General features: G+C 41.4%; 1 protein-coding gene across 2 annotated transcripts in view; it reads right to left on the minus strand.

Annotated features, from left to right (window-relative positions):
• Positions 1 to 14075, minus strand: part of LOC126997334 (transforming growth factor beta-1-induced transcript 1 protein-like) — a 176021-nt gene that overhangs the window by 158201 nt on the left and 3745 nt on the right. Inside the window, exon 2 of one of the 2 annotated variants that reach the window (XM_050858373.1) lies at positions 3221 to 3277. The exons of the other annotated variant lie outside the window; for it this stretch is intronic. Coding sequence (XP_050714330.1) covers positions 3221 to 3277 — 57 coding nt within the window. The remainder of the gene's footprint in view (positions 1 to 3220; positions 3278 to 14075) is intronic. 2 annotated transcript variants of the gene reach the window in all.

A 14075-nucleotide genomic window follows, 5' to 3' on the forward strand; every position in this document is an offset into this window, starting at 1 on the left:
CCCGCCTACTCAACCACTTTACTTACACCACTGCCATCACCCACAATGCCCATCAACACCACTACCATCACACACATTGTCTACAACCACCACCACAACCATCCTCTATACAACCACCGCCACCATATACAACCATCACCACTGCCACCAGCATCCATTCTGCCTATTTCCATTCACGTCATTGCTACCACCACCTGAACACCACCAGTATTCACCCTATTTATCATCATTTTTTTATAGGCGCTGCCTATAGCGCCGGTAGGCTTTCTTGAGGGGTCTTTTGAACGACCCCAGGCCGTTAGTGGCGTAGGTGAATTTAATTTACCGTATAGTGGCTGCCGTGATGTAGCCTATAACTCTTGCTTGGCCCATGCTACTCCCCGGTGCTCCTCTTGACTGAAGTTGCTGAAGTTAGGGTTGGTTCTGGGCAGCATATGTGGGTAATCTTCCGCCACTAAGCCGTGGTTGAAAATTGTCAGCGAGCATCGGTGGGACTCGGATCTAGGTCTCCGGGCTAACCACGCCCGCACGCTGACTACTCGGCCACCGCCACCCCAACTTTCCCCTACCCAACACACACAACTTAACGCCATGATAATCATTAACCAACAATCACCACCTACTCATTCTGCGCAACAATTCACAATCATCTTTAATCCCCTTCACAGCCACCACCTAACAGGTTCCAGGGATGCAGTGAACAGGTAGGTATACAAGAGTCAAATATTAGGATATGAATAACTCAAATTTCTAAGTATACTAATGCGAACAGGAATACAATGAAGTATTAGTAATTCGAATGCAAATACGAATGCTTAATGAATATCCATGTATACTTTTCCTTAACAAAATTAATACATATATATATATATATATATATATATATATATATATATATATATATATATATATACATATATATATATATATATATATATATATATATATATATATATATATATATATTATATCGCCGGTCATTTTAGAAACGTAATAGGGTAACCAATATGCTGCCAAAATATAGGCACAGTTCATCAGAAACTACTAAAACATCAGCATGGGCTACTGCTTGAATCTATCACAAAGTCTTGCTCTTACTCTGCTATTTCATCAACTTAAGTGAAGGTGACTGGATTGCGAGTGAGAACAAGAAGATAACCGCACTCCTTTGCGCTCATCCGTCCGCACTTGTGTGGACGGTGTATACAATTCTGGATCTGGATTAATGATGCGCAGGGCACCTGTATAGGTGCATAACACGCATAAATTGATCTCAAATATAACACTGGAGATCAGTGGCATGTACCAGCAGATCGACCGATTGCCGAGTACCACAGCGTACTGGGCACTTCGAGTAAGCAGAGCCATAAGGTTACCCTTTTCTACAAGTAATATCTGAAGGCAACACTCGACCGGGGCTTCGTGGTGCAGTAGTTATAGTCAATCCAGGAGGAACTGGCGGATTGGGGGGTGAGAGGTGCGGGTCAGCCCCGCATCACACCTTGCCACACACTCTCAACACTTCTCGCTTCCTCTCATATGTCAGCTATTTACTACCTTTAAATGAATTTAATTAAATAATTGGATAATCCAATAAGGTCATATAGCGTTAAGATTGTTTCGTTTTTAAGATAATAACAAATATTTTGTATAAATACCACGACACTTGACAGCGTTGTATTCCAACGTTGTCATTCTACACATCCAGAGCCCAGGTCACTTCTCTCAAGGTCATAGAAGGGTCAGCAGGTGGGCCCATGTATGGCCCGCTCCCGCATCTGCCTCTCCCCTCCCTCCCTCTCCCTGTCTCTCCACGTCGTTGGCTGCACAGCCGCGAGAAATAATTCATTTACAATGTAAACAAGTATTTTTTAGACGAAAAAAACAACAGAGGATTTATCATACCACTCACAAGAGTAACTGCAAGAACAGCAAGAGCCACTAATGTTAGTGAAAGAACTATTGAAAGAGTCTGCGCCAAACTGGATCATGAGTGCATGACGAACAGGTCACCAAGACAGCCTGTATTCTCGTCCCCGAAGAAGAAGAAGAAGAGAGAGAGAGAGAGAGAGAGAGAGAGAGAGAGAGAGAGAGAGAGAGAGAGAGAGGAGGAGGAGAAGGAAATGAAGGGAGGCTAATGGTGGTCCACTTAACACCTTGACTCTAATCCCACAATTGGAGACAAGAGATGTGGCAGCGTGGTACGGGAGGAGAGACCCCCGCAGAAACCCCCCAATCCGCCAGTTCCTCGTGGATTCACTATAGCACACTCGGCTCACCCGAGAGAGCCCGGGTTCGATTCCCGGGCGGAGTGGAAAAATTTGGGCGGCTTTTCCGATACCCTACGCCCCTGTCCACCCAGCAGTGAATGGGTACCAGGTATTAATCGGAGGTTGTGTCCCGTCTCCTGGGATCTGTTCCCTTCTCCTATAATTCCTTCCCCTTCTGTCTCTCCGGCATATGACCACAGATGTTGCGCCGACTAAACGAAACTTTCCAACTTTTTTAAGGCAACACTCAACAGCCAAATGAATCATTATTCCTAATAATAAAGGTATAATTATTCGTCAGATTATTCGAAGAATACAAATACTTTACCAAGTATTCGAATACGAAGGAGAATTAATTTATCTACAATAAAACAAATCGAATACGAATACATTCAAATACTGTATTCGAATACAAATACCGAATACGAATGCTCCATCCCTGTCAACATACACAACACGCCGGGTGACCAATTTAGGACTAGGCAGATACCGCTAATTTGAGTACCGGTAATACCGGTACCGAAAACCCAACACCATTACCATAGAGATATCCTCCCAGTGTCATCTGATGAGGCGAGGATATTTTGATGTATGGATATTCTCTCTCTCTCTCTCTCTCTCTCTCTCTCTCTCTCTCTCTCTCTCTCTCTCTCTCTCTCAATATTTGCTCAGTAGTTAATAAATCATTATAAAGGGACGCATTGTGAAATAATAACAATAATATTTATCAGCAAACCCATAAGAGGAGATTCGGACACGAAGAATTACATAAATAAATAAGTTAAAAATATAATGGAGGCAGGAGGGAAACACAATGGCGCAGGGTTAGTACTACCCCAAATATTGACAGATGCAAAGCGGGTCAGTGCTAACCAAGGAGACTATAGTACTAATATAGTCTCCTTGGTGCTAACCCTGCTACTATGCCACCATCACACCACAGTACTCACCCACAACTGGAGGGCATTTGTCATTCAGTGTTTGGTGCAGAGGGAATGCTCTCTTACCTGCAAGGATAAAAACAGAGCTATTTATGTTTGTCTATGAGTGTGACTATTTCCAATATATTAGTACTTGAATAGTTATAATATATTTTTTTCTATTTTTGTTGTCTAATAAGATACCATCCCTTCCATACAATTGATATTTTGCTCCTGTCTCTAGCCACTCTTCATTTTGTCTATTTAGTACAGACCCCCATTCCTTCATACTAGTTCCACCTTCCTCATTTTCTGAGAAACTGGTTTATCAAACTTCCCATCTTCTTCCACTACATCTTCCCCCCTCCCCACCAATCTCTCTCTCTCTCTCTCTCTCTCTCTCTCTCTCTCTCTCTCTCTCTCTCTCTCTCTCTCTCTCTCTCACACACACACACATGCAGAGGAGTGGAAGAAAAAGATTTGGGAGTGACTGTCTCAGAGAACATGTCACTGGACAAACACATCAACAGGATAACGGGACAAACTATGAATTTGCTGAGGAACATATGGACAGCATTTGTGTATTTAGATGAGGAAATGATGAAGCAAATAATAGTTACAATAATAAGGCCAAGGTTGGAGTATGCAGCAGTGGTCTGGTCTCCTCACCAAAAGAAGAACATAAGAAAGCTGGAAAGAGTGCAGAGAGTGGCAACTAAGATGGTACTGGAACTTAGAGATCGGACTTATGAGGAGAGACTCAATAGCATGAGGCTCACAACCCTGGAGAGAAGAAGAGAAAGAGGAGACCTGATAGCAGTGTACAGGGTGGTGAGTGGAGTGAAGCATTTGTGTGTGTGGAACGAGAGAGAAACGAGAGGACATGGAAAGAAGTTGAGGGCGAACACGTGTAGGTGAGATGTGAAAAAGTTTAGCTTCCCAAACAGAAGCACTGAGCTATGGAATAGGCTGGAGGAGGAAGTGGTTTGTGCAAGAAACATTCGTGATTTTAAGGAAAAGTTGGACAAGAGTGGATATGGAGACGGGACAGCGCGAGCGTAGCTCTTTTCCCGTATGTCACAACTAGGTAAATACACACACACACACACATGATATCAGGAAGCAAAGAAAGAAATTTAGAGCATGGAAAAACTTAAAACGGAGAAGGAATGCCATAATCAGGGAAAGCTATAGACAAGCTAGAAATGATCACACCAAAGTGAGGAGAAGAAAAAAATATGAAAAGAATTTAATAGAAAAATGTACGGAGAAACCCAAACTTTTTTTTATAGACATAAATAAGAAATTAGGAAAAAAATAAAGCTGTAAATGTGATCAAAGTGGGAGACCAAGTCTTTGAGGATGTAAAGGAAATCTGTGAAATATTAAATGAAAACTTTCAGAAGGTATTTACCCAATAGACAGAATTTAACCTGGTAGCAGCGACGGGGCAAATTTGTGGCTTTACCATGTGGCAGCGACGGGCCAAATTTGTGCCATGATATAAACCCCCTAAAATAGATGATACATTAACTGATCACAAATGCTTTGATATATATTATGAAATGGTTTGTGTGAGTGATGATTTTTTCTCATTTTTCTCGCTTAGAGGAACCTTTAAGAAACATGATCCCTGCTGCTACCGGGTTAAAGAGAAGGATGAGAAGTGTCAAGAGAATGGTAAACATATAAGTGGATGGAGAAGATATACTGGAGCTATTAAAATCACTAGATGGTAAGAAGGCAATTGGTCTAGATGAAATATCAGGTCAAGTACTAATAGAGTGCAGTGAACAGTTAATAGAATCAATACAGGACACTCGGCTCCCCCATCCCTCGAACAGCCAACACAAATATGTGTGTTATGCACCTGATAGGTGCCCTGCCCATTTCTGTCCAGATCCAGATCCAGACAAGTCGTTCAATCAAGACTGGGGGAAGTCCCAGTACAGTGGAAAAGGGCACATGTGGTCCCATTATATAAGAGGAAATTAACAAGAGTGTCTGAACTACAGGCCGGTTTCCCTAACAACTGTCATGTGCAAGCTGTGTGAGAAGATAATCAAAAGACAGTGGGTAGACCATTTAAAATGAGACGATAATATATGAAAGTCAATTTGGATTCAGACAAGGAAAATCTTGTGTCACAAATCTAATATGATTTTACTCAAGAGTACAAGATATAGTGCTGGAGAGAAAGATGGGGAGCTGCATAATTTTGGACCTAAAAAAGACATTTCATAAAGTTCCACATAGGATTGGGAAGAAAAATGAGAGAATGGATGAAAAATTACCAAGCAAACAGAGAAATGAGAATTGTGTTGAAAGACAAGATATCGGAATGGAGAATGGTCACAAGTGGAGTTCCACAGGGATCAGTGTTAATGCTTATAACATTTTTAATATATATAAATGATATGCCAGAAAAGTCAAGAGTTACTGGTACATGAGTACATTTGCAGATGATGTCAAGCTGCTTAGAAAAAAAAAATGAGGATGAATGTAATAAACTGCAGGAAGATTTGAATAAGACACATGAATGGAGTAAAGAATGGGAAATGGAGTTCAAAGAAGTGTCACACAATGAAAATGGGTAAGAGTAAAAAAAGACCATGTGGTGTGTATAGGATGGGAGGGACAATCATCGACACAGTGAAGGAAGAAAAAGACTTAGGAATTACAATACAAGATACACTGACAGCTGAGAATAACATAAACAAGATAATCTGAGAAACATATAGTCTGCTGCAAAATATTAAAGTGGCATTTCACTACTTGGATGGGGGCATGACGAAAAATATAATAACAACATTGATTAGATCAATGCTACAGTAGCCTATGTGGCAGTTGTCTGGTCACCACACAAGAAAAAGAACATGTGGAAACTTGAAAGGATTCAAAGGATTGTAACCAAGATGGTACCAGAACTATCAAACCTGCCAATTGTGACTAAGATGGTACAGGTAACTCTCGATTTACGCGAGTATTGCGTCCTTGAAGAGGTCGCGTAAATAAAAAACAATGTAAATTAAACAAGAGGTAGGTTTCTGTCGAAAAATAAATACCGCATCTTGCGGCGTATAACGCACACCGGCGTATAACGCGCACCCCAAACTTTAAGACAACAATTTTGAAAAAAAAAAAAAAAAGATCTTAAAATACTCAGAAATATGTACGGGTTAAAGAACATTGACAATGTACAGTTTTCCGAACTTTATATATTTTGGTGTAATCTTTACAGCTTGAATTGACAGGGGTCCTTGAGTAAAGCAATGAAAATGGCGGCCGGGCTGGTGTTGTGAGAAATACATCCCCGTAAACATACTGATGATGGACAGCTTCTGATATCATAATAAGCATATTATTCCCACCATCACTCGTAGGTTATGACAGACAACTAGGCAAGACACAATTCACGCGGTTCTGGTGACACGCGGCATGCAGCTGTTTGTTGTATGGGTGTGGTTGTGTGGTTTGTAAACAATGCAAATGGCGGCCGGGCTGATATTGCGCGAAATAACTCCTTGTACAAGACTCATGATGTACAGTTTCTGAGATCATATTTACCCCATTATTCTCACTAATATTAATAATTAATTATGAACACATGGATATTTTTTTCCAATATGATTTTTTTATTGTAGCTTGTACTGCTCCTTAGTCATACAATCGTAAGCCTCCTGTGACATCAAGATCAAGATAGTACAAATGGCGCCCAACGGAAAAACGGGATAACAGCAAGGCATGGGCGATCCTCCACCGATTTAATTTTTGTATAGTAGTTATTTGATCGCCCTGTATTCTATGGTAACATATTATAAGACAGCCATGGACTATGAAGGATCATTAACAATAATAAAGGTAAGTTTGCAGTTGTTATTGGATAAGATGAAAAACAGACCCGTAAAAACACTCCAAAGAAGAAAAAAATCATTAAAAATTTGTATATTCGGCGTGTAACGCGCAGGGCTAAACTTTCAGGCATTTTTCATGTGAAAAAGGTGCACGTTATACACCGGAGAATATTCACTTCATTCGGTGGAGAGAGAGAGAGAGAGAGAGAGAGAGAGAGAGAGAGAGAGAGAGAGAGAGAGAGAGAGAGAGAGAGAGAGAGAGAGAGAGAGAGAGAGAGAGAGAGAGAGAGAATATCCATATCACCGAGATATCCACTCAGGCACTCAGTCTCAGCCTCACTCGTCTGAGAAAGAAATGGGGGACACAATGAGCGACTGGCTAGTATTGGTACCGGTACCGAGCAGTCTGGCACCGGTACCGTACCGTATAGCTGGTACCGTTAGTACCGGTACTGGTACCGTACCCTGCCCACCCCTATCGTTGATTAGCGTGGCAGCGTGGGTACTGTATTGTTCTTCAAGTGGCGCGCGGGAAGAACTGAGCTCAGCTGTGTTGCCGCGGCGCCGTGTGAGTCCAGTTGCGTGAGACATATGGTGGCCACTCCATAAAATATCGCGTATAAGTGGAAAAAACGTGTAAATTAAACATTTATTTGGATTATGGACCCCGCGTTATTTAAAAAAACGCGTAAAACAAACTCGCGTAAATCGAGAGTTACCTGTACCAGAACTATCAAACCTGCCATCAAGTTAGATCAGAGCTACTGGGCTTATCAACACTGGAAGAAAGAAAAGAAAGAGGAGGCCTAATAGCGTTGTACAGGAATACGAGAGGAATGGAAGTGTTAAGATAGAAATTATTTAATCGAGATGGAAGGGAGGAGGCAACTAAAAGGACACAGAAAGAAATTGAGGAAGAGGACTTGTTTGAACGACCTAAAGAAGTTCAGTTTTCCAAACTGGAATGTGGATACATGGAATAGACTTAGCAAAGACATTGTTGAAGTGAGCAGTGCCCATAAAATGAAGGAAAAGATGGACAAACATAGATTGGGAGACAGAACTGTTCGAGCTTGAGCTCAGGCCCTATATACTACAAAGAGGTTTATACAAATAGGTAACTACACACACACACACACACACACACACACACACACACACACACACACACACACACACACACACACTCTCTTTCCTTCTGTACCACTTCCTTAGGTCCATGTCTATGGTAGGCGGTAGCTGAACGGATAGCAAGACGGCCCCGCGTTCAGGAGGACGCAAGTTTAATCCCCGACCGGTGCCACCAAGCTGGGATTTTTCAGCCGCCGCCGAGTGGCTTAAAACTACCCACATGTTGTCCAGAAGACCACCTATCAACCCGGATTCTAGATTCAAGGATTACAGATGGGCTCCGGGAGGGCAGCATGAGCCAATGCAAGATGGCGCCACTATAAACACTCGCCTGCACCAGAATGGGCTGGGCCAACCTTCAGGACCCACCGGGACAAAGCCTTGGACCGACCATCAGGATCCACCGGGAAGAAGCCTACCGGCACAATAGTAAAAAAAAAAAAAAAAAAAAAAAAAAACCCTCCAGAAAACCTTTTTTTTTCCCTCTTCTGACCTTGCTTCATTCTTTGAAGCAAGGTCAGAAGAGGAAAAAAATAAGATTTTCCGGAGAGTGATAGACATGGACCTAAGGAAGTGGTACAGAAGGGAACAGGAGACAGCTTGAAGGTGGCATACACTAATGTGAACAGGTTTATATCGTCAATGTTAGAAATAAGAGATTATCTGAGCAAGGAAAAAACAGATGTAATTGGGATTATGGAAACCAAATTGACTGGTAGTATAAATGCATTTAACTTAGGGGATGGTAAATATAATGTATGGATGAGAAATAGAGAAAATAAACAAGGAGGAGGAGTGATGCTATTGTTGAAAAAAGAATGGACAGTGGAGGGTGTCACCTATGGCGAAGGGGAAGCGGAGGTCTTGAGTGTGGGAATAAGACTGCAAAGGGGAGGATGCAGAAATATCGTAGTGGTGTATGTCCCTCTAAAAACCAAATTATGGACAGAAGAATTGTACAAGAAGAAGCTGGAAGACACATTGGATTGCCTAAGGAGATTGCTGGAGGAGAAGGATAAGATTCTGATAATCGGGGATTTTAATTGTAAGGAAGTGTCATGGGAAAACTGGTCAACGGAAGGAAGTGAAGCTTCATGGGGGAACGAGGTTTTGGAATTGGTTATAAATAACGTCCTCACACAGTGGGTAGAGGGAAATACAAGATTCAGAGGAGAAGACGAGCCATCTAGATTGGACTTGATAATCACCAGGGAGCCAGATATCATAGAGGAGATGAACTACAGGTAACTCTCAATTTACGTTAGTTTGGTTTACGCGTTTTTGAAAAAACGCGGGGTCCAAAATCCAAAGAAATGTTCAACTTACACGTTTTTTCGCTTATACGCGATATTTTATGGATTGGCCACCAGATGTCTCACGCAACTGGACTCACACGGCGCCGCGGCCACACAGCTGAGCTCAGTTCTTCCCGCGCGCCACTTGATTTACATAGAAAATCAGACCACACAGACCCCATGGTCCAGACTTGGTGGTCTGTCCTTAAACCTAAGTGATTTTACATTAATCAGGAGACTCCAAAACGTTGCATTTCTACTCTAGTTGATATTAAGTTGAAGGAAGTGACGGTCGAGCTTATTTTTGAAGGAGTCAATCGTGTTACACTGGACCACTGATGATGGGAGCTTATTCCATTCACGCACTACAACGTTGGTGAAGAAAAATTTGGTGCAGTCTGAATTTACTTGTCTACATCTGAGTTTTACGCCATTGTTCCTCGTGCGCAAAGTGTCATCGATCATAAACAATGTTGATCTGTCTACATTCGTGAAACCATTAAGTATTTTAAAACATTCGATCAGTTTTCCTCGGAGGCGACGTTTCTCAAGAGAGAACATGTTAAGGGTAGAAAGCCTTTCTTCGTAGGATTTGTTGCGCAAGGAAGGGATAATTTTCGTTGCCCGACGCTGAACACCTTCTAATTTAGCAATATCCTTTGCATGGTGGGGAGACCAAAACTGTACCGCATATTCCAAGTGGGGTCTGACTAAACTGTTGTAGAGCGGGAGTATTACATCTTTATTCTTAAATAAAAAGTTTCTTTTAATGAAGCCCAACATTCTGTTCGCTTTATTTGCTGCATCGATGCATTGCTGTGAGAATTTGAGGTTTGACGCTATTTTGACCCCCAAGTCCTTGACGCATTGAACGCTTTTGAGTTTAACGCCGCGCATTTCATAATCAAACTTCTTATTCCTCGTTCCAACTTGAAGGACCTGGCACTTGTCTACGTTAAAGGGCATCTCCCATCTATCCGACCAAGCTGAAATTTTGTGCAAATCCTCTTGGAGGCTTTGCCTGTCTTACCCACGCTGCCACGCTACTCAACAATAGGGGTGGATAGGTACCGGTACCAGTACCGGTGCTAACAGTACCAGCTATACGGTACGATACCGGTACCAATACTAGCCAGTATGGTGTCCTTCATTTCTTCCTCACACGAGTGAAGCTGAGACTGAGTGCTTGAGTGGATATCTCGGCGACATGGATATTCTCTCTCTCTCTCTCTCTCTCTCTCTCTCTCTCTCTCTCTCTCTCTCTCTCGCCGCCACTTGAACAACAATACAGTACCCACACTGCCACGCTACTCAACAATAGGGGTGGGCAGATACCGGTACCAGTACCAGTACTAACGGTACTAGCTATACGGTACGGTACCGGTACCAGACTGCTCGGTACCGGTACCAATAATAGCCAGTCGCTCATGGTGTCCCTCATTTCTTCCTCACACGAGTGAGGCTGGGACTGAGTGCCTGAGTGGATATCTCGGCGATATGGATATTCTCTCTCTCTCTCTCTCTCTCTCTCTCTCTCTCTCTCTCTCTCTCTCTCTCTCTCTCTCTCTCTCTCTCTCTCTCTCTCTCTTTCTCTCTCTCTCTCTCCACTGAATGAAGTGAATATTCATTTTTCGATACAAACCTACCTCTTGTTTGATTTACATTGTTTTTGATTTACACGACCTCTTCAAGGACACAATACTCGCGTAAATCGAGAGTTACCTGTATAAGAGCCCTATAGGAAAGAGCGATCACGTACTTATCGAGTACATATTACGAGAAGGAGGTAAAATAATCAAGAATGAGGATTACAGGAAAGAATGATTTAACTTTAATAAGGCAAATTTTGAACTTGGAAAACATTTTGAGGAAGCACAATGGGATACTTTTTTTGAGGCTGAAAATGTGGAGGAAAAATGGGCTATCTTTCAATGGATTTACAACGAAGGAGTGGAAAAGTGGGTACCAAGGATGAAAGAAGGCCAGAAATCAAGAGAAGAGTGGTATAATAGAAAGTGTGTAGACGCCCAGCAGGAAAAGGAGAAGGCATGGAACAAATGGAGAAAAAATAGGAGGATGGATCTATGGAATGAGTACAAAAGGAAGAGGAATGCTTATGTCAAAGTAAGAAGAGTAGAAAAAAGGAATTTTGAGAAAAATATTGTAGATTAGTGCAAAGACCAGCCAAAACTGTTTTATAAGTTCATAAATGGAAAGTTGAAAAATAGAGATGAGATTCAGAAAGTTAAAGTTAATGGTGAAATTTTTGATAGAATAAGTGAAATAGTAGAAGTGATGAATAATTGTTTCCAAACAGTGTTCACAAGGGAGAGTGAGTTTGAAGGTGTAGATGCAGTGCCGGGGAATAGAGTGGGTCTGGAGAGAATACAAACATCAGCAGATGAAGTTAGAAAATTATTGGAAGAATTGGATGCGAGGAAATCAGCAGGACCGGATGATACAAAAGAGTGTAACCAGCAAATAGCTGAAAAGTTGAGCAACTTGATTAATGTCTCACTAGCACAAGGGAAGGTACCGAGATACTAGAAGAGGGCTAACATCGTCCCAATACATAAAGGAGGAAGTAAGGAAGACCCGTTGAACTATAGGCCAGTGTCATTAACAAGTGTAGTAGCAAAGATGTGTGAGAAAAGTATAAAAAAAACAGATGGGTGGAGTATTTAGAAGAAAACAGTATATTAACAAATAGCCAATTCGGATTCAGAGGAGGACGGTCTTGTGTAACTAATCTGATCAGTTTCTATTCAAGAGTAATTGATATAATACAGGAAAGAGACGGTTGGGCAGATTGTGTGTATCTGGACTTAAAGAAGGCGTTTCATAAAGTACCACACTGAAATGCCAGAATTTACTCTTTTCTCCACTCCCACACGACCACTGTGTGTAACGAAACACACGAGAAATTAATCCAGACAAGGAAAGGTTTGCCGGCGCCGGGGATCGAACCCGCGACCAGCGTAACGGGAGAGCCACTCCTTTACCAGTCGGCCACCACTGGCTAAGTGGGTTATGGGAGGCTCGCCCATCAGGCAAGTCAGCATTACAACACAAGCGATTAATATGGAAACTTAATCATGTTGGAGGTCTGGGTGGTTCAATATTGGATTGGATTATGGACTTCTGATGAAGAGAGAATTGAGAACAGTAATCAGGAATAATAAATCAAGCTGGATGGAAGTGACGAGTGGAGTCCCCCAAGGATTGGTGCTGGCTCTGATTATGTTTGTAATTTATATTAATGACATGACAGAAGGGGTGACAAGCTATATGAATATGTTTGCTGATGATGCTAAAATAATGAGGAGGGTAGCTAATGAAGATGACTGTGTAGCTCTGAGCCAAGATCTCGACAGAATAAGCGAATGGTCACGCAAATGGGAAATGACATTCAATACAGAGAAGTGTAGCATGATGGAGTTTGGTAAGAGCAGTAGACGAATATCGGGGAACTGCTCTCTGAGTAATGAAAGAATCATGAAAAAAAATGAAGAAAAAGATCTGAGTGTGATCATAACAGACAAGTTATCCTTTGGAAAACATATAGACTGGGTAACTGGGGAAACATACAATCTTCTTAGAAACATAAAAGCAGCATTTACATATTTAGATGAAGAAATGGTAAAGAAACTAATAACATTGATGATACGTCCAAGACTGGAATATGCAGCATTAGTGTGGTCACTTAGATTGAAGAAAGAAATTAGAAAGTTGGAAAGAATACAAAGAGCAGCGACTAAATTACTGGAAACTCTGAGAGAACATACTTATGAAGAAAGACTGGAGAAATTGGGACTAACAACACTGGAGAGCAGAAGAGAGAAAGGGGACCTAATAGCATTGTACAGGATACAAGAGAGATTGGGGAAATTGGACAAGGAAGACCTAGTGGTACGTGACAGAAGTGTAACAAAAGGCAATGGTAAGAAATTGAAGAAGAGCGACTGCAGGAGAGACATCAAGAAATACAGTTTTCCATACAGAAGCATAACAACATGGAACGGACTTGACGAGGAGACTGTGTGTGCAAAAATGATTCATGAATTTAAAGCCAAACTGGATAATAAGCATTATGGAGATGGGACAGCACGAGCCTAGTACGGCTCTTTTCCTGTATTTCACAATTAGGTAAATACAACTAGGTGAATACACACACACACACACACACACACACACACACACAATATGCTAAGGAATATAAAAATGTTATTTCACTACCTGGATGAATATAGGATGAAAAAAAAAGATAACTACTATGATTAAACCAAAACTGGAAAACTGGAAATTTTTATTGTTGCCTCACAAGAAGGGACACATGAAGAAGCTGGAAAGAATACAAAGAATAGCCCACAAGATGGTACCAAAACTGGAAAATTTAACTTGTGAAAAAAGATTAGAAGAAATGAAGCTGAGAACCTTGGAGCAATGAAGAGAGAGAGGAGTGTTGATTACAAATAGTATATATACTTAGAGGAATCAAAAATACTGATATATTTTTTAAAAGGGAAAGTGAATCCAGGAAGTTAAGGGGACACCAATATAAACTGCATATGGGATAATCTTTCAATGACAAAGTACAAAACTGTT

The sequence above is a fragment of the Eriocheir sinensis genome, chromosome 12 (assembly GCF_024679095.1).
Source record: "Eriocheir sinensis breed Jianghai 21 chromosome 12, ASM2467909v1, whole genome shotgun sequence".
Taxonomy (NCBI): domain Eukaryota; kingdom Metazoa; phylum Arthropoda; class Malacostraca; order Decapoda; family Varunidae; genus Eriocheir; species Eriocheir sinensis.